General features: G+C 35.8%; 1 protein-coding gene across 1 annotated transcript in view; it reads left to right on the top strand.

Annotated features, from left to right (window-relative positions):
• SEMA3D (semaphorin 3D) overlaps positions 1-22,658 on the top strand; it is a 134,997-nt gene that overhangs the window by 64,912 nt on the left and 47,427 nt on the right. Inside the window, exons 6-7 of the mRNA XM_029233706.1 lie at positions 551-679; positions 11,587-11,729. Coding sequence (XP_029089539.1) covers positions 551-679; positions 11,587-11,729 — 272 coding nt within the window. The remainder of the gene's footprint in view (positions 1-550; positions 680-11,586; positions 11,730-22,658) is intronic.

Below are 22,658 nucleotides of genomic sequence, written 5' to 3'. Positions count from 1 at the left end.
ACTATTAGAGACATGATTAGCTACAAGGAATGCAACATGTTATAATTACAAAGTATGACTTCAGTGCTGAAAGCTCCCTTTCAGCAGAGGTTAGGCAAAGAAAAGTTGTGGTCACTGAGGTTGTGTCGGTTAAGTAAATACTAATTACACAATTCATTCCTCATTATGGCGTTTACTTTCTAAATATTTTTTTTGTGTTATTACAAAGAGAGACTCCTAATTATGATATGTCCTTGAATTATTTGTGGGGAGAAGGGAAAGAAGAGGAACTTATTCATAACAGAAGCTAAATGCATGTGCAATTAATTCGGAAGACACTGGCCTTTTTTATATTCAAGTAGTAGTTAGCATCAGCTTACCAAAGTTCACTGAGTTATCTTTTCTTCAACTAAGCAGATTTTTCAAAATCTGAAGGGGAAATTTATGAAACAATATATTTCTGATGCTAAGCAATAGACATCATTGGTTTCATGCTGTGAAATTAGTCTATTGTCAGTAGTGTCTGCTGGCGAACTCTTAGAAGTCCTGAGTATTCGTTTCTCCCTTGTAGATGAGTACCTCTACTCTGGAACAGCTTCTGATTTCCTTGGCAAGGATACTGCATTCACGCGGTCCCTTGGGCCTACTCACGACCACCATTACATCAGAACTGATATTTCGGAGCACCACTGGCTCAATGGTTAGTGATTTTCACACTTTTGATCGTTTTGCCTTTGCTTTTGGGTAGATAAGAAACTCATGATTATTCATTCAGATGTGTTTTGGAAGTGATTTAGCTCAACATATAAAATACATTTGAAATAGTTCCTCAGTGCGTTAGACAAATCTCCAGAACTTACTGTGTATATAATAATAATAGTTGACATTTATTGTGTGTGTGTGCTATTGTCCTTGACATTGTTCCATGTGCTACTTGATTTTTTAAAATATTCACAATGATGTAATATGAGAGATGTGTTATTATTATTATGTGCTTTTTTTTTTTTTTGCTGTATGCGTGCCTCTCACTGTTGTGGCCTCTCCTGTTGCGGAGCACAGGCTCCGGACATGCAGGCTCAGCGGCCATGGCTCACGGGCCCAGCTGCTCTGCGGCATGTGGGATCTTCTCGGACCGGGGCACGAACCCGTGTCCCCTGCATCGGCAGGCGGACTCTCAACCACTGCGCCACCAGGGAAGCCCTGTGCTTTTTAAAGATGAATAAACTGAGGTAGAGAGAAGTGGAGTAATTTGGTCAAGGTCTTACAACTTGTCAGTTGCAGAGCTGGGATTCAAGTTGGCAATCTTTCTCCTGCTATCTGTTTTTTAATGACTAAGCCAAATACTGTCTGTGAGCCTAATAGAAAGGGGTTATTGTAATGCTAACTTCTTTTATTTAAAAAATAATGTCTATTTTGGTTAAAACATGTCCCTCCAAAAATTTAAGCATATTGATATTGACATGAGTTTGTCTGATTACTTTTGTGTTTAGCGGTCATACAGTATTCCGAATTTTCAACAACAACAAGAAGACTTCCTAAATGAATTTATTTAATGGAAGGAATAGTGAAAGGCTTTTTTTTTTCTTTTGCCCCACTGCCTTACAACAGGTCAGGTTTTATCATGATTTTTTAAAGTTTTCTGATGAACATAGGAATTTATTTCACTGCATGGCACACAGCATTTCTCATTCCCACTATAAATATTGGGTTTTAGTGGAGGAGGCCTGGTTAGAGATTTCCTAGGGGCTATCTCTGTATCTCTCAGTATCATTCAAGCAGTGACAACATAAACAAAAGGGAAAAACACTTCTAAAACATTTCTTTAGTCAAAACCTCCAGATCCATTTGTTTACACAACAGTGTGATCTCTGTTGACCAAAAGAGAACCCTATTAACACAGTAAACAAATTTAGAATATCCCCAACTAAGTGATTACTGTTCACTTCTTAACACTTGTGCAAGGCAGGCTGATCTTGTGAATATTGTGAAGGTTTCGTGGGAATTACTTGGTTTGAGAGTGACTCCATAGATTTTACCAGTAGAAAAGCTTAGTTATCTGTTTAGGTAACAAGATATTATGGATTTATTTTATTTTTTTAAAGAGTTTGCTGTTTTGAATAATGTTCACTCTTCTTTCTTAATTAATTTATTTATTTTGGCTGCGTTGGGTCTTCGTTGCTGTGCGCGGGCATCCTCTCGTTGCGGTGAGCGGGGGCTACTCTTCGTCATGGTGCGCGGGCTTCTCACTGTGGTGGCTTCTCTTGCCGCAAAGCATGGGCTCTAGGTGCACGAACTGCAGTAGTTGTGGCTCACGGGCTCTAGAGTGCAGGCTCAGTAGTTGTGGCGCACGGGCTTAGTTGCTCCGCGGCATGTGGGATCTTCCTGGCCCAGCGCTCGAACCTGTGTCCCCTGCGTTGGCAGGCAGATTTTTAGCCACTCTGCCACCAGGGAAGTCCTGATATTATGGCTTTAAAATGAAGTATAGATTGCATTTCCCAGGCTTGGGATGGCAAACATCATCATGTTGCCACTCATTTAAGAGATTAGTCTATTTTTTCCTTACCTGTGACATGTCCAAAAGAAGTCAACAGTATTGCTAAAACAGTAAATGCGGGAAATATTTATTCAACTATTATTTGCCTAACATGCTGTTCTTAGTGCTGTGTGAAGAGAATTACAAAGTAAGAAACCTTTGCGCTGGTTTAGCATTCTCTTAATAAACAACTTTTAAGGGCCTGTGGCATACTGAATGCTCTTCTGTCCACTGGGCCTGCTGAGATTATAGGAGAGGGTCACTGACCTCATGGATGATAAATGTCTGGAGTATAGGAGGAGAGTGGGTGATGGAGCCAGAAAGCTGTAAATATTTTCCTGAAACTACTGTGAAGTTATCTATTATTTAATTCTTTATTTTTATTTTATTGAGGTATAATTGATTTACAGTGTTGTGTTAATTTCTGCTGTATAGCAAAATGACTCAGTTATTTTATATATATATATATATATATATATATATATATATATTCTTTTTCATATTCTTTTCCATTACACTTTATCACAGGATATCGAATGTAGTTTCCCGTGCTATACAGTAGGACCTTGTCATTTATCCATCCTATATATACTGGTTTGCATCTGCTGATCCCAAACTCCCAGTCCTTTTCTCCCCTATCTCTCCTCCGTCTTGGCAACCAGGGGTCTGTTCTCTATGTCTTGGAGTCTATTTCTGTTTCATGGATATGTTCATTTGTGTCATACTTTAGATTCTACACATAAGTGATATCACGTGGTATGTGTCTTTCTCTTTCTGACTTACTTCGCTTAGTATGATAATCTCTATGGTCCATCCACCTTGCTGCATATGACGTTATTTCATTCTTTTTTATGGCTAATATTCCATTGTATATATTTACCATGTCTTCTTTAGCCATTCATCTGTTAATGTATTTAATTCTTTTTTGTGTGTCTTTTTTTTGTAAGGGATAATTGACATATAACATTGTATTAGTTTCAGGTGTACAACGTGATTTGATACTTGTATATATTGCAAAATGGTCACCACAGTAAGTCTAGTTAACTTCCATCACCACATATAGTCATAGAATTCTTTTCTTGTGATGAGAACTTTTAAGATCTACTCTCTTAGCAACTTTCAAATATTCAATACACCGTTATTAATTATAGTCACCATGATGTACATTACATCCCCAGGACTTATTTATTTTGTAACTTGAAATTTGTACCTTTTGGACCCCCTTCACCAGTTCCCTAATTTTAACCAGAAAATTAGATCTTTGTTGTTTATAGAGGTAACTGATAATAGCAGGAAGGGAAAACTAAAGGAGAAGGAGGACAGAGAGAGAAGGGGCCATTGCACCAAAAACAGGAAAATGAGGGTGGGAACAAAGGTAGTGGCAGTGGAGGTGGACATGAGAATATACAGCAACAAGTTATGGAAAGAGAAGATATCTGTTTGGGAATAGAAGAGTCCCAGGATATGAGGAAAAATTCAAGAGAAGATTTTGGGTACTGGGAAAACTTTGCAATGAAAGAAGTCAGTAGAAAGGAAGAAACTGAAGGAGGGAGGCAGGATATACAGTAGAAGTCTCAGTGGATTGAATGCAGGCAAATGATTAAGAATTAGGAGACCTATTATTTATGGTTGTAGGACATTTAAGGCAGATTGCTTAGTGGTTAATAACCAGAGGGACCATATAACCTGGTCTGCCCTGGACATTTCCAGTTTACCTTTGCTGTTCTTTAACTCTCTGTAGTGTCCCAATTTAGACAAAAATTACAGCTCTTTTTTGTGGAACTTAATTACCTAAGTTTAAATCCTGACTCTCACTTATTTGTGACCTTGGTCAAACCTTTCTGTGCATTTAAATTCTTTGTCTAAAAACTTGGCATAATAATAGTATCTGTTCCCAGGGTGTTACAAGAATTAAATCTTATAGGGGAGTTGATGGAAGGCAATTGTAAAAGCAATTCAGTGTCAATATTATCATCACCATCATTATTGTTATTCCTGAAGGTGAGAGAGGTAGCACGGTGGGACTAAAGCTCCGGATGCTCTGATTCTTTGACATCTACTTAGCATTTTTAAGTACAGACCACCTTTTCCTTCTCTCTCTCTCCATTTCATAATTCTGTGAGCTCATCCATTCTAATAGTTTTCTGTGTTCTTGTTTCCTAAAACTGTATTTCCAACCTTTTCCTGTAACTAAGTGACCTTAAAAATATTTATTTCTGTGTCTTACATTGTCATCTCAGATTAAACAAAAGGGACTAGTTGCTTAATATGGGAGTAAAGATATCTAAGCCTTGGCCTTGATTGTACTACTAAAGTGCTTTGAGATTTATACAAGTTGTCTAGTGATCTTTTGCTTTAGTTTCTTCAAATAGATATATAAATATAGATATATAAAAGACTAATTGGATCTAAAATCCTGTGAGTCTAACTCAAAATTATCTTGTTTCCCCTTTCTAACCTGCCCTTCAATACCTGTTTCCTGATTTTTATCTATCTTAAGTTTCTTAACTTCATCCACTCAGTTACCTTGAAGTTATCTTTAATTTCTTCCTCTCCTTTATCTCCCTTTATTTAATCTGTCACGAAGAGCCTTTATTTTCTTCAGAATATCTGTTGACCTTGTTCTTTCTATGGCCACCATCTTTCTTTAGGTCTCCATCACCTTGTCTCTGGTTTACTGCTACAATTTTATTGTTTGTTAACTCATTTCCCTATGTCTGGTCTCTTCTGCTTCAAATTTATTTTATATAGCATCCTTCCTAGTCACTGTATTAGGCACTTTTAAAGTATTATCTTATTTAGTGGTATAATTTTGAGAGAATTACTATTTCCACTTAATAGTTGGGGATAGATTAGAAGTCAGACAAATAGTCTGTGGTTAAACAGTTATTGGAAGTGAGATTGAAACTCAGGTATGTCTCTCTAGCTCTACACACTTTATTCTTCTCATTGTATGATATAGTCCATCAACCTAAATCCTGTTAATGTGATTACCCATCCTCTGCTCTTGCAGCCTCACTACAAATAGGGTTCACATCACGATACCATTTTGGGCAACAGCAAACTGAGGATGTGGGTCTGCATATGGAGACCGCGGCAGACAGAGAAAGTGTGGTTAGGCAATCAATGTGGAAGACCTAGCCAGTCAGCTGTAGTCATTATTGCGAACATTTGCTGAGGGATGGGCTGGCCAGAATCAGAATAGCATGATGCTTCAGGAGCCCCAGTCAGTCAGGAGCTTCTTGGTCCATGGAAACTAGGGCAAAGCAAGGGAGAAATAGTAGAAACTACATGAGATTGTTATGAGGGAGTACCCAACATGCTAAGGGAAACGATTGGCTTTTGGGGGGAGCATTTCTCTTCTCCATTCTGAGAAGTGGCCATTCCAGATATAGTCAGCCTAGGGTCCAAAGATAGAGGTCAAATAGGTCATCTGGCTAGTGTCAGGAATGTGGGGAGACAAAAAGCAGTGATTGCTAAAGGAACTGTGGTGATTTGGGGAATATTAGACATTATCTTATTCAACCTTACATTCCACAAATTGAGACTCAGTATGAAGGGACATGTTCAGGCCTCCTAACTGCCAGACCCATCCTTCCATTACAATACCAAACTTCTGATGAGAGTATCATATCATGTCTCCTGCATCTGGGAGCTTGGCTGCCATTTTAGTGGTAGTTATGGGGGTAAAGGCTCTGTTTCTTCCTTAAACTGGACCTGACACAGCACAGTAGCTGATGCAGGCTACTTGCTCTAAAGCTGCACTGTCCAATGTGGTAGACACTAGCCACATGTGGCTATTTAAATTTAAATTAAGAAAAATGAAATAAACTTAAAATTTGGTTTCTTAGTCACACTAATTATATTTCAAGTGCTCAAAAGCCACATGGTCTAGAGGCTATTGGACAGCACAGATATAAAACATTTCCATCTTCACAGAAATTTCTATTGGACAGCACTGGTCTGAAGTGTACTTTTTATTAATTATGTACAATAGCATAATCACACAGTATAATACATATCACAGTGCAATCCACAATCACATAACGCAACAGATGTAAATTTTCTTTACTGTACCATGTAGATGTGAAGCTCACTCCTGGATTTTGTACAGTTATTGCCAGGTTGAAACAACTGACAGATACTTGATATTTCAAATAATGGGGTCAATGTCTAATTAATTTCTCCTATACATATTACTCCATCATTGTATTATTTATTTCTGGTTAGACAGTTTGAGAATTTTTTTCTGTTAAATTTTGCTTTCTGTACTTTGATTTTTAGTTAAAACCCCTACTTTTACATGTCTGTAATAAACTCTTGTAAACAGATATGTTTAGACTGAGTGGAATACAAAAATTAAATTAAATTTGCAATTGAGTATTTAACTCTTAAGATGCAGGTTTTAATAATTAACCTTTTAAAAAATATGATTCTACGTGAATCATTTTTATCACTGAACTGCTTAGGCAGTTTAAAATCTTTGATGCTTGTGTGTATGCCCTATTTTGTTCTTTGCCCTGCCTGGATTTAACCAGTGAGATCAGCTAATCTCTTCAGTTACCAGTCCTAGGATCCTTGTCAGACTTTCTGTGGGACTTTGTCTAATCCAGTGCCAAAAGACATAGAAGTATGAATCTTGATTTCTTCTTTGAGAAATTAACCCACCTATTAAATACCTCACCAGGAGAGAGAAAAATTGCAAAGATGAAGTCTGATGGCAGTTTTAGATGAAGACTTAGATAGTTCCACACTTTTCTTTATCAGCTTAATCGTAGAACATAGCAGGAAATGGGAATACAGATACATGTCAGAGCGGTTACTCAAACACAGTTGAGCTTTTATGAGAATCTGGGGATAAAACTAAGAAGTATGACCATTTGGAAAATGAAAACAAGTAATGATGCCTCAGATGCATATGTTTTTGTTTTCTTTCCTGGAGTAGATGAGAACTTTTGTTTCAAATTTTCATTTCTAACATGTGGAGGCAGTTTTCATTTGAAGTTTCTCTTTGAGTACTGTTGTCTATAAATTCTTCTTCCACAGAGAAGGATAACATTTTTCAAAAGTGGTAGGAAAAAGATATTACAAGAAGAAATAAAGGAAAGTAAGGAACTCACTATGTATTAAGTCATGGTGTAGGTGTGCTCATCTGGGTGAAAAGAGGTTCTTAAGCAGAAATGAAAGTGATGTGCATTTCAGGCCATGAGGATTTATGCCATTTTCATTTGGCAGTGTCTCCTGGTTTCATGCTAAAAGTTCATTTGTGAAAATGCACGATTTCAAACTCCATCCCTATTAAGCCGTGTGTTTCAAATGCCACAGGGGAAAAATGTGCTATAAATAAAGCCCAGGTGTCCCTTGGTATGATTTTAAATTACTTAATTCAACTATGCATGTCATATACTGATGAAATGATATCTATTTTTACACAAACTTGGCAGCAAGTCAAAAAGGAGTTTCTATCATAAAAATACTAACATCAGTGTTCTAAGACACAGGACCACAGTTGAGTCTGGAAGAAAGAAAACTCTCTATTCTTGAAACAAGTATTTATTTTTAACTCAAAATTACTTATTATTTAAATCACAGAATAGAGTACTATGGGATACTCTTTTTTTCATAATTAGATTCCTTCACATAATAAATATTTGGCTTAAACACTTCTACCATTTAATTTTCTTACAGTACTCCAGAATAATTTCCTTATAGTACTTGAAAAAGAACCAACATTTAAAAAAGAGTCCAGTAAAACCAACAGTCACTGAATAAACACAAGAACATCTATGTTATGTATTAGTTGAAAGTGAACAGAAATATAACTTGGAAAAGCATTCTGTTTTGCCCCACTGATATTATAATGAAATTCCTGGAATGGGGACTGGTGTCATACTCTAACTTTTGACCATTTCAAATGGCAGTACCTGGCAACAACACCTGGATAATGTTTCACGTAGCCAAAGTGGGGCTGTTCTGTGTATTTCTACAACAGACTGTGTATTACCGTATTTATTTGTTTAACTTTTAGGCCGAGTACACTCTGCTGTGTTGTAGAGCTATGTTTCTCTTGTCGAACTCTGCAAATGAGAGACCACCAATCAGTTCACGGAACTGCTTCTCCTATCGGTGTGTCTGAGAAAACCTTTACAAGCAACTCTCCCTCACACTGGAATCCTTTTTACCTGTAATGATTTTCTGTTTCAAATAACTGAGATCTTATTTTCTCTCTGGGGAGAGAAGACTGCAAATTTTGTACCACTATGTTATTTTTAAAAGTATAAATTCAACTTAATCACGAAGTAGTTCTGATACTAAAATTACAAGGGTCATCGTGCTCCGTGGATAACTTCTACTTAGGTTATATTTAAGTGCTGTGATAAATTCTACTTGTGTCATCCCCATTTTAAGCTCATATATTTGTTAAGATAAAACAAGGCAATCATATTCCTGTAATTTCTGTATAGTTTCAGTTTTATCCCTTTTTTGTCCCACTCTAATTATGAAGAATTTATATTTATTATCAGTCTTCGCTCCTCCTGTCCATACACACATCTGCATTACTGACCTAGCGTTAATGAGTCTTGTCTATGTCCTTTTCCCGTATACGAAATGGTAATCTACGGCAGTGACTCTTAAACTCAGATTCTTGTAAGAATCACCTATAAGGTTTTATTTCTTTATTTTTATTTATGTATTTTAAAAATTCACATGCTAGTGCCACTGGAGACTTGCATCCAGGTCAATGGCATTGAATTCAGGCGTCTGTAAATTCAAAAAACGTGCTATAGATTATTATTAATGCCTGATTTGTGTCGGTGGGAACCCACAGTTGTCTTTTTCTCTACTCATTGTTGGCAATCTCCTTTCAAATCATTGGAAACATCAAGACTGGGCCTTCTTCTTAGCCATATCTTGGCCATATGTTAATATTTTCTTAATCCAGATTGTAATTGGTTTGAAGCGAAGAGTCCGTTCTTCTTCACTTTTGTATTCTTTATCCTAGCAGTTTTTCTTGTTGTAAGTGCCCTGAATATAGTAGTAATTAGATATATTCTTTGTTTTCATGAATTTGCTAAAATCCTAATGCTACATTTGTAGGAAATTTTATTTCCACAGAGAGTTTTTTTTTTTTAAGAAAACATGATATATTTAAGTCAAAAATTAGAAGTGTTAATTTGTGACTACAAAAGAATTTTAACCTTGCTCAGGGATTCAAAACTAAGTGATGTATAAACAATTTAAAAGAGGGGCTGGAGGGAAAAACAAAAACAAAAACAAAAAGCCTTGAGTGGAATTGTTAATGGACCTTGCTAGCCTTGAGTGGAATTGTTAATGGACCTTGCTAATTTAAGATTAATTAGAAAAGAAAGTTTTTTAAATCCTGTATGATTTTCTAAAATTTAATTTTTATGTAATTTAGGACCATATCAAAATGAGATTATTGAGGGCATAAAAATCCACTGGAGTTCTAAGTTCCAGAGAAATAACAGGGAAGTAATAAAGAACAAAAAGGAAAAAGATCATACACATATTTCCTGCCTCTCTTTTCCTCTTAAGGTTTCCCATTTAAGCAGAGAATAGACTGGATGAGAGACCCAGGGTTGACCCAGAGAGGCTGGGATGATAAAGACTGAACTACTCATCACTTGGAATCAAACATTAACTTTTCTCTATTGAAGAATCTATTGTGAAGTCTTGTTTACTGGGCTACTGACCAACTGTTCTACATTTGCAGGGGAATAGTTGTCAGTACTCCTGGAGTATCCGGCAATCGGGGCCTTGGTCAAAACTCTAGAGAAGGCAATGTTAATTTTTTTTCACCTCCTACTTATTATATTTATTTATTTTGGGGGAAACTTTTCGTCTTCTCTTGTTTCCTGCTTCTGCTTCCTAAAGAGTGCTCTTTGCTTTCTTTCAGGCATCTTGTATTTTCTACATAATTGAAGTCCTCCATTCCTCCATAACCACTCTTTGTCTTCTTTGCTTTAATCAAAATGATTGTTTCTGAACTAGTATCTCCCAATTACAAATCTGTTACCTGATTAACTCCCAGTTATATAAAACCAAGACTTAAAAGGTCCAGTACTTTTTAAACAAGGCATTAGTAACCCAAATTGACTTGTCATTGATGCAGTGCAAAGGAGTTAATTGTACTGCCATTATTTTTTCATTTGATTTGTATCGTGGACATCTTCCCATGACAGTACATTTAGAACTACTTCATTTTTAATAACTACATGTTATTGTAACAATTGTATGGATGTGCTCAATTTTCCATCATTCTCTTGTTTGTGGTCCTAATGATAATTATTATTATCATCCCAGACATCCTTTTAATAATGAATAACATTTATTAAACCCTTATTATGTGTCACGCACTACCAGATAGTAAGCGCATTACGTATATCAATTCACTTGATTATCATATCAGTTACCCTACTAGGTAGATGATATTGGTAGCCTCATATTAGGTATGAGAAAATTGAGGCATAGAGAAGGTAAACAATTTGCCCAAAGTCACTTTTCCAGTAAGCGGCAGAAACAGGATATCAAGTTGGAAAGAGTGTCTTCAGAGCCAACACTGGACTTGACCCAAGCATTACTGGTTGTTTCAATTTTTTTTGGCAGTTACACAAAGTGCAACAAATAACATCATAATATATCAAAATTTGGGATATGTTTATAGTTTTTCCTAAGCTCTTCATAATGGACATTTTGGTTTAGAAGCAGTGACTGCAATCATAAAAAAGGAAAATATAAAATCATAGAATCTCCAGGTTTGAAAGAAGGACTTTTCTATGTAATTTAGTTGAATTGAAACAATTGTGAATCTCAGCCAGTCGTGTTCTCACCTGATGTCCAGAGTCCTAAAGAGCTTGTTCAGGACCTCTTTGGGCTAATACATGTTCCTGCTTTGTGTCATGTTTACTTGTGTATATGTCTCATTTCCCACATTTCATTCATGTGTTTATTTCTAATTCTGCTGCTAATTGTTTTACATACAAAAGACACCAGTACTACTGTGGCTGAATTATTTCAGTATTTTAATGTATACCTTCTTTTCTTCCAAACAGGAGCAAAATTTATTGGAACTTTCCCCATCCCAGACACCTATAATCCAGATGATGATAAAATATATTTCTTCTTTCGTGAATCATCTCAAGAAGGGAGTACTTCTGATAAGACCATCCTTTCTCGAGTTGGAAGAGTTTGTAAGGCAAGATATATTTATTCCACTTAAGGCATATGTGTATGTGTATGAATAATTAACCATGTAATGTTGAAGTTAATTCCATTATTCATAAATGTTAGAATACATTCATATTATCTTATATGTATAATTTTTGAGATCCAAAAGTAAAAAGAAAAAAGAAGGATGCAAAATTTTCCAATATTACAAATTATTTTTTCCAATCCCTGAGCTATTCCCCAGGTTTGAGTTAGATCTCTTGGGCAGCTTGCTCCTTTTATTGGTGGGCTATCCCTTTGCCAGTTATTACTATTCCCAGTAAGATCCCTGCATTGTCCTGATCCATGGAAGTTAAAATGTTTTGTACATTAAATAATTTTATTTTGAAATTGAAAGTAACTTAGCATACTCACTAGAGTTCCTTAAACACTAACAAAATCATATCCCATATTTTTATCAAAACACATCACATGTAAAATTATGTATCTTTACAGGAATCAAATAAGTTGAAAATGCAGTTATATAGTCTTATTATTAAAATACTTTCTAGAGCATTAACCTAGGTTAGGTTCTGAGAGAAAAATGGGATAGGAAGGAAAGAAAACAATCCAAAAGGCAAAACATTTATCTTGAAGAACACTGAAATTTGCTTTTTAATATTGCCATTTTGTGTAAATTACAGGAAAACAACAACTCTATGAAACACTCCCATTTTGTGCCATCAAAGTTCTCATTTGAGTGAATACAAGCTTTATAGAATAAAAATGCTACTGGAATCATACTTTTCAGTATATTCTTTTGTTAGTTGGATTTATCTTCACTGAAATCACTTTTCTTAAATGGCCAGACACCTTCAGCATTAACTCAGTTATTAAGAGGAAGAGCTGTTAACTTAATAAATACTCTCAGCGGGAAGCTTTCTTTGGTCTTGTACAAACTTTTCATTTTCTTCCATCTGAGCCTATGACTTTTTTTTCTCAGTCTGTGCCCTCAGGCTTTTGAACACTTCCAGGGACAGAAATATAAACCGTCATTGCGCTTAAGAGTGCTAATGATAACATGGCTTTTGAATGAGACCAAACTTGTGAGCGCAGATCATTCTTTACCTAGTGTCCTAGCCAGTAATGCCGTCCCCCACTGATCCCTTCACCCCCAGGGGACAGATTCTCTAAAAAGCATCCTCATTCTTTCAGAGTCTAAGAATTCACAGTCATTTCTCTTGAAGCCTCTCGCCGAGAGATGAATGGCCATTGCTTGGAGTAGTCGTAGCGTGTGAGTGTACTGAAGCATGCCTTAGAACAACAGTACCCCAGCCGGAAAGCTGTGCTGTGGATGGACATCATTTGTATAAATGAATCACGTTAAGTATGTCATAAGAGATTTACAATCAATTAAATGTATTTTAAGAGTCACTCTGTGATGAGCACATGTATAACAAGTGTGGGTTTTGTGAAGCAGTTCAATACTTATTTCTTGATAGGTCAAATCCATTTGATAGAAATTCATTTATAACAAAGTAATGTTTTTCCACTCATACTAAATATACTGAAAGTTACTTTTAGAGGTGGAGAAACATATTAAAGAAAAATTTAGCTGCCCCATTTATAAATTTGTATCATAAAAATATAATCTAGACTTTAAGTATCAGCCATGGGATATTTTATTTATGAACAAACTCCTATAGAACTGAAAAGACAGAGAGAATTGTAGTACATAAGTCTTCCCACCACAAAAAAACTCTGAGGCCACCCAGCAAGATTTTGTCATGCTATTGTGTTTGGATAAAAAGCTAACAAATTGTGATATCAAATAAGGACTTGTGATGGATGAATTTCCTTAAAAAAAAAAAGAGAGATAATAGAGGTTCTTCTTAAATTGATGTATCTCTTTACTCAATCCCTGTCTTCAATTAACACCCTCTTCAGCATTTCCCACTACAATATGATCCACTGGTCAATGTTTACAATATTTGGCTCTAAATGCATCTTTGTAATTTCTTAATTGCCTCCCACCCTGCCCAAGTTACTAACTTTATTTATTAATTTAGGATTAAAGTGCGGTAAAAAGTGAGCACTCATAAGTGGAGATTTCACTGTCGAGATTAAAAATGACTTGAAGTCTTTTAAAAAAGAATGTCCTGCAAAACAATAACAAGCTTAAATTAAAAAATAGCTTTTCAGCATCATTGTTGCTGTTATACATTATTTTCACATAAAAAATGTCCTTGTGACATTTGGGGGAACATATTTATTCCTCTCTGTTTCATTTTTTTTATCCCATGAGGTAATTATAATATTGTTTTTCTGTTTTCAACAGGTAGTAATGTAATGTACGTCTATGCTGTGAAACAAAATTAAGTTCAACAGATATAAACAAAGCTAAGAAGGAAGAGAGCATGCTAGAGAGAGTTAAGAGTAACTGTGTACACTGTTCTGAATTTACAGAGCTTGTCAGTAACATGAGAGTCCTTTATACTATTTGTCCCACCAGGATATTTCCACAGTACCTATTTATTTGGAAATATTAAGGTTTTGTTGTTCTTGTTATTATTGTTTGTTTTCATTTTTACCTGATAACCTTCAGGCCAATGAAAAACTGTTGACAGTTTAAGAGCTCCCTATGTCTTCAGCTACTAAACTAAAGTAAAAGTTGTTTTATTGACCTGTCAAAGACATTACTGTTAGTCAGTAATATATAGTGATTGGTGGGGAGGAGCTTTTGGAAATAAGCAAAAATTACACAAAATGAACAAAGAATTGTTTACAGGATAAGGGTGAATCTCTTCAATTTTGTAACCCATTCCTTCATTATTTTATCATTTCATTATTTCAACAAGAAAATATAAGTTCTGTGCAAAGTGCAGTAAGACTAGACACTGGGAGGTAAGTAAACCACTGTCCCTTTTCTTTAAAACCTTAGAGTGCAGTGAGGGTAATAGAGACATAAACAGATAATCACAATATAATGTGATCGAGGTCAGACTGAGAACTCTGTGCATTCAGTGAAGCTCAAAAATTGAGTCCTACAGGGGTAGGGAGACTACACCAAGGACAGGAAAGGAGGATAGGCATTTCAGGCAGCATTGTGACAGAGTATATTTTGTTTAAAGGACAGTGAAATCTTGTTGTCAGTGGAACTCGAGGGGTAGTGGGGAGCAATGTTATTCCATAAATTCTGGTAAATTGGAAGATAAGCAGTATTATTTTCATGGTAAGGAGTTTCAGCTCTGTTGTGTAGACAATGAGAAGTTATAAATGTTTTTAGGAAGAGAAGTGACTTGATAGGTGTTTAGCAATTAATTATTTCAAGAATATATCTGGCCTGAGAAATACGCGTGACTGGGAGACCTTTTAGGTAGTTCCCTAAAGAAAGTAGGAATGAAGAGATACATATAAGTTCAAGAGGTGTTTCTAAGATAGAATGTATGTGTCAATTTCTAAAAGGTCCTTAATTTATTACCACTCTTTTATTAATTGCCCGGTGTAGACAAGTGCTGTCTAATATAGAATTTTCTGCAATGATGGGAATGTTCTGTATCTGTTCTCTACAGCATAGTAGCCATGTTGACATGTTAGTGTTGACTAGTATGACTAAGGAACTGAATTTTTGATGTTATTTAACTTTAATTAATTGTAATTTAAATAGCCTCGTGTGGCTAGTGGCTACATTATAAATATAGACTCTCAAAACATTCATTTACTTAACACATCTATTGGTAACTAACCCTGTACATGGCATTGCTAAGCAGTAGTCTTATAGAAGTTTTTTTCAAAAAAGACATCATACTTGTCCTTACTGAGTTTACAACCTAGTGCATTATATATGCATTAAACAAGAAAGCACACAGATTAACATATAAGTGGAAGGTGTGATAACTGCTATAATGGAAAAATCACAGGGTCAATTAGGAAGAATAGGTGGGCTTTAGATTGTATATGGAAGGTCTCTCTGAGAAAGTGACTTTTGAATCAGATGATAAAAATGATGAGGAAATTGCAGGGCAAAGGTGACAGGGATGGGGAAGAATATTCCAGGCAGAAGGAAAAGCACATGTGAAATCTCAGAGGTGGGAAAAAGCACTTAAGGAATAAAAAGAGGTTTACTGTGACTGGAGCAAAACAAACATATGGAAAATTAGCAGGATAGTGACTGTTTCCTTTTAAAACATGCACGAAAGTTCAACAGAAGTCTTCAGAAGTCTTATCTCTCCTGTTCATAATTAGGACTGATTAATAACTGCAGGTATTGATTCCACGATGTACATAAAAGGCTGCAACAACTTCCTGTCCTATTAGATCCTCCATGCATTTTAATTCTCCCTCACTCCTATTTCAAGACCTTGATACTATCCCTGTAGACAAAAGACTCCTATACTGTTAGTAACTGTGCTTTCCAGAAGATATGGCAGAAATTAGGAAAATGCACAAAGAGATACATTCTGATATTTAAGAAACACCAGAAAAAGTTTCTGGGCATAGATTTTATATTTGAACATATTGAACTTGATGTAGTTCTGGGTTATGCTGTCATAATAACCAGTTAAAAATATAAACCTGAGACTCAATAGGGTCTAGACTCAGGAATGTAGAAATCACCAGTGTATTGGTAGCTCTTGAAGTCATGGAAATGTCTGAAATTGCCCAGGAAGATTTGTAGTACAAGATCAAACAGCAAGGACAGGATCCTGAGGGACAATGACGTTTAAGAAAAAGCAGAGGAAAATGTCCTCAAGGGCAATTGAGAAGAAATAGTTTGATAGCAGGTAGAGAACTGGACGAGAGTACTGTCACAAGTCAGGGATAAAAACGGTTTCAAGAAGAAGGCAGTTATCAGTAATGTCACACACCAAAAGGAATTCAGGTAAGATTATGACTAACAGTCACATATTAGTTTTGGCAGTAAGGATATAATCAATAACTTTTGCCCAAATGATACAAATGTTAACTTGAAGTCAAATCTAGACTTACATCTCTGCTTTACTTTTTTTTTTTTAACATCTTTATTGGAGTATAGTTGCTTTACAATGGTGTGTTAGTTTCTGCTTTATAACAAAGTGAATCAGCTATACATATACATATATCCCCATATCTCCTCCCTCTTGCGTCTCCCTCCCTCCCACCTTCCCTATCCCACCCCTCTAGGTGGTCACAGATACCGAGCTGATCTCCCTGTGCTATGCGGCTGCTTCCCCCTAGCTATCTATTTTACATTTGGTAGTGTATATATGTCCATGCCACTCTCTCACTTTGTCCCAGCTTACCTTTCCCCTCCCCATATCCTCAAGTCCATTCTCTAGTAGGTCTGCGTCTTTATTCCCGTCTTGCCCCTAGGCTCTTCATAACCATTTTTTTTTTTTTTTAGATTCCATATATATGTGCTAGCATACAGTATTTGTTTTTCTCTTTCTGACTTACGTCATTCTGTATGACAGACTCTAGGTCCATCCACCTCACTACAAATAACTCAATTTTGTTTCTTTTTATGGCTGAGTAATATTCCATTGTATATATGTGCCACATCTTCATTATTCATTCATCTGTCAGTGGACACTTAGGTTGCTTCCATGTCCTGCCTATTGTAAATAGAGCTACAATGAACATTGTAGTACATGACTAGGATTAATCTCCAAAATCTACAAGCAGCTCATGCAGCTCAATATCAAAAAAACAAACAACCCAATCCAAAAATGGGGAGAAGTCCTAAATAGACATTTCTCCAAAGAAGATATACAGATTGTCAACAAACACATGAAAGGATGCTCAACATCACTAATCATTAGTGAAATGCAAATGAAAACTACAATGAGGTATCACCTCACACCAGTCTAATGGCCATCATCAAAAAGTCTACAAACAATAAATGCTGGAGAGGGTGTGGAGAAAAGGGAACCCTCTTGCACTGCTGGTGGGAATGTAAATTGATACAGCCACTATGGAGAACAGTATGGAGGTTCCTTAAAAAACTAAAAATACAACTACCATACGACCCAGGAATCCCACTACTGGGCATATACCCTGAGAAAACCATAATTCAAAAAGAGACATGTATCTGCTTTACTTTTTTCTAGCTCACTTTCTTAACCTAGAAAATGAGGACACCCATCTCTTCTATGACTATTTTACCAGGCAAATGAAAGGCTTAAATGAGATCATATGAATTTGGATCTTCAAAGATACAGAGGAAAGTACTGGAAAACAAGGGCTACTTAGATTTCTGTTTTCAAGCAGTTAACCATCTAAGAGATCGACATGTGAATAATGTGAGTACATGATCATACCACCCTAAGTTACATGTCAAAAATCATGTACACACATACACACGTCATACGTACACACTTTTGGAGTCAGCTCAATTAACTGCTTAGGAGTGAAAGAGTGGTAGTATGTGTATATTTTGGGAGCTGGGGGGTGGTGAGAGGCAGGTTAGTTACCAAAGTTTACTGAGAAGAGATGGTATTTTATCAGTTTTAAAGGTTAAAATTATTATTATTACTTTGCTCTCATTTTTAGCAATATTTGTACTTTGAGGATAGAACTTATTTTTGGATAGAGTCAGAAGAATTTGGAGACATCTCTGGTGAAAATTATGTGAACAATTTGAACAATGCAAATTTTGGACAAGAGATGGGAACAGAGAGATTCACTAAATAGTAAAGAAACTGACCTAGAAGATAATTGACAGCCTCAGGATAATAAGTACCTTCATCCAAAGAATCTCTTTCAAACTCAGTGTGTTTATCATTACAAATGGGAGAACACATTTACTAATGAATTATTTTTCAGTAGTGTCACTACTTTCCTGTCAAACAACTTCTTCAGTTTTCTCATTTTTAAAATAAGGTGCTTAGCCTAGAATGCTTTCTAAAGTCTTTGCCAGGCTCTATAATTCTTTGATTTGAACAGTCAATATTTTCAAGCACTGAATGGTGCACCTTACACCCTGGACTGCTCTCATAGATGGTAAATTACACAGGTCTTCGTGGAGAGGTAATAAATGCTGTCTGAAAGGGTAGGTGAAACAGCATGAAATAAACCCTCTGAAAAGATTTGTGTCTATTTATTTTGCAAGTTAGTCCTTTCTGATACTATTATTTATGATTGTGTGATGTTTATTACCGTGTGTGTGTGTGTCTGTGTGTATTTCCTTTCAAAACCCACCCTGTAAGTTAATGTGTATAAATACCAGTCACTTCAGTGGGGCTTGCTTGCAACTTTCTGCCTCAAGTTTGTTTTGCATTATTTTGGGATTCTGTTCATTTCTGGAAGCATTGTCCATTAGGTTACTTATGCTAGCCCACTCCGGATTACAGCTGCTGGTTATGCCAGTTCTCTTTTTGTTCTGCAGTATTTCCTTTTGTCCACGCCAGGAATTCAGTTTGGTTGGACCTTTCACATAACTTGCCTGGGGGTCTAATTAATAGCCCTTTGCTTTGATTCTACTTGCACTGTCTATTTTGATATATGATCCTATTTGGACAATTACTGCCTTTGAAGATTTGTGTTTTTAGGCTGATGACACTTTCTGTATTTATTGATTTCCTCCGAGTGCGGTTTTTTTGCTTACTTTCAGCTTCTTGCTTACAACCTAAATGAGAGATTTAGAGCCCACAAGTTACAGATGTGCTTTTGCTTCACTTCCATCTGTTTTCCTGTCAGAAATTCCTAGGCAAGGATTAATACTGTTGGCCGTAGCTTTTAACACTTTTTTTTTAATTTAATGAACTCTGATCTTACCTGAAAAAGACCGCTGAATATGCCTAGATTTGCCGAAATTTAAACTGTTAAATCTTAGACACTGAATTCTTTAGCGCAGTGTATTACCCAAGTCCTGCATTTCTAATAATCTTTACAAGTTTTTGAAGTAGTTAGAAAAACATGTTCTCCATTTCGATTCACCAGTGGCAAATCAAAAACAGTCATGTCTAAACACTAGAGTTCTTTTTAAGAAAAACATTTTTTTGCCTTGAAAGTCTATTCAGAAGTTATCCCTTAAAAACCACTGTGTGCAATACCTGCCGTACAAGTTTTTTGTTTGTTTTTTCTTCTCCCCTTTGAGATGTTTGAGTTTGCCTAGTTTTGTTTCTTCTACTGCTAAGGTATTTCAAGATTACTAATAGATAAGTAGAAGACTCGTTATCATTTTCCTTTTATGCTTTTATTTTTAGTGATCATAACTTTTTTTGCATCTCAATGAAAGAATTAAATGAAATATTGTTATGACGTATTGCTGAAGAAGATTCATAGGCTGAAAAAGAAAGTACAACATAGTTCTCTCGTTTGATTCAGTGGGTTTAACTTCACTATCTTTCATGAGTTCATTTAATGTATTAAAATATCCTCACTTAAGCTCTTCCTCTCAGTATAACAGTGTATTTATATATATACATATATATATATATATATATATATGACTTTTATTTTAATATATATACATGTCCTCCTAATGAGCCTCCTGGGAATCTTATTCTGGGTTTGACTTTTTGTTTCTACCACATGATGATAATAGTTTCAAACTTCTAAATAGGCCATCCTGCATTTGGATTATCCTTATCATTATTATTGACTTATACAGCCCATATAGACCATCTGTATTAAGTTTACAGAGTTTCTAAATTCTGTCCCTAGAAATAACTCAGAGAAAATTGAGGCAGCCCAGAGAGAAGTACATTGAACAATTGCTCTGAAATGTCAGTTGCTGTGATCTTACTTCAGAATTTCCTGGTGCAAACGGGTCTTTAGGTGATTTGAAGATATATCTCAACACAAGATTATTTAAAACCTGCAAGGTACAGCAGTTATTCTAAATAACAAATCAGATAAAGAGTACGAATGATGTATAGAAATACAACAGGCATTAAATCAAAGACAGAAAAGTATTTAATTGCCCTAATCTTTTTTTAATTTGTAAAAAAGATCAGTAGAAAGCCTGTGTGTTTGTCTCATGTGATAGCTTCAGTTATGGAAAAACAAATGTTTTGTATTGTGGTATTTGGATCACACTTCACAAGAAAGTGGGTAGTGTTAGTTCAAGATAAAATCTCTGAGATTAAATGTTATTGATGGGTAGAATGTGGGAGAGGGGTGCACAAACTTGCAAAGATTATGGTTTCTAAAGTGCTTCAGGGAATTCCCTTCTCTCGTCTGCACAAAGATGCAGAAGAGCTCCATTAGGCAAAGTAACTAAATTTTAAGCAAAAGAGAATTTGTAACCTCTGACTTCACCATCAAACCTTTTTTCTTTTTTTAAGTGCTTAAGGTGTACTTATTTATTTGAAAAGTCTGGTGTCCTTCAACTTAAACTAATTAATATGGCTACAAATTTCTGAACGCACATCTCTATTTTAATGGAATATACCATGTTCACAAATGTCTTAGAGGTTTCATTAATTTATAAAATGTTCATGATTTAAGAGCAGAGGAGCTAAATGTCAATTATTACACTTTCCAAGAGCTTCTGTTTCTCAATATAAAGGTGAAAATGACAATATTTATAAAGTGCTGAGAGATCCTTGGAGAGGATGGTATATAGAGATAAAATCACATTTAACAGTTGAACCCAGCATAGTGACCCGAAGGTCAAAAGATACACTCAATAAAAGTTCACGTGTCACAGCTTGTAGCTACTCTACATGTCTGTGTAAGATTTATAAGGACTTGAGTTTGCTATGACAGTAGAAGGAAAATGGAGTCACCATTAACCTGCCTCCTGACTGATCGCCCCATTAGGAGATAGCAGGATTAGAAGATCACAGTATTTCATAATATGCAGCCATCACCCAATCCAATGATTCAGAGTTAATTATACTTTAAAGCTGCACAAAGATTGTAACTTGTGTTTTGTCTTTCATTTTTAAAATTTTCTGTTTTCATTAATCACTTAAAAATTAAGAAATATTGCAAACATATAAAAAGCTATAAAGAATGGGGAAACAGGCAACCTCTGCACTCACCACTCAGATTGCACACATGTGGTCGGGCTTGTTTACATTTAATTTCTTTGCTACTTTCATCTGCATCTTTGCGTAGAGGATGGCAAGGCTTTTGGCAATCTGACCACAAAGAAGCTGTGATAAATAGAGTGGAGACACACAGAAGTGACCAGTGACTAAAAGCTGCTGATTTTGACATCTCAATAATAAATCTATAGTGTTAGACAGTTGTCTTCTTTAGAATTTCACAAAAATAAGCAAGGAGGTGAGAGTTTAGTACAAAAGTGGTTACTTCCCTTTCAGCCCTCTTCTGGGCTTAAAGTTCTCAGGGGGGATTTTGTGGATTTGCAAACAAATGCAGGGACCGAGAGCTGGTCCACAAAGTCAGTCAAGTGACACTTCCCTGCAGGAGAAATACAACTCCTTGTGAACTGAACTTTGCCATCCCAGGTCATGCTTCTGGATGTCTGTAAGAGTTACTATCCAGTCATTAAATGCTTATAATCCATTCCTGAGAGCTATTATCCCAGAAACTATACTTGTTTTCCCGTTGACAGCAGGTGGCTTTCATCTTTGACCTGGATTTTTGTGCTTGTTTTTATCTTTTTATTCCTTGAGAGGCCACGCACAGCAGCTAGATGGGTAGGTGAGAGCATTTAAAGATTCTTTTGTTCAAAGGATTGCAATTTCCATTTGTCAGGTTGAAAAAAGTATGCAGGTACAGTATAAACCTCTTTTTGGCAAATTTGGAGCTAATAGAATAGAGTTTTTTCATGGTTTGTCTTAAATATGGTGATAATTGCAAATAGAAAGAGGGACGGTGTTTGAAAATGAGCCATTTCTTGTCACTTTTATCTAATAATGTGTTGAAAAGAGAATGTGATTGCTCGTTTTTATGATGAAGTAGTAATATGTACAATCGTTAAAGGGATGTTATGGAGCAAATATTTGATATTATCTGTTTATTCACTTAGCAAAATGATTTGAATAACTGCTCTGGGCTAGGGGTAAAGCAGTAAACCAAACAC

Source organism: Monodon monoceros, unplaced genomic scaffold, assembly GCF_005190385.1.
Source record: "Monodon monoceros isolate NGI ecotype Baffin Bay Population unplaced genomic scaffold, NGI_Narwhal_1 Super_Scaffold_2, whole genome shotgun sequence".
NCBI lineage: Eukaryota > Metazoa > Chordata > Mammalia > Artiodactyla > Monodontidae > Monodon > Monodon monoceros.
Note: the sequence above shows the minus strand (reverse complement) of the source record. Positions and strands in the feature narration are given on the sequence as shown.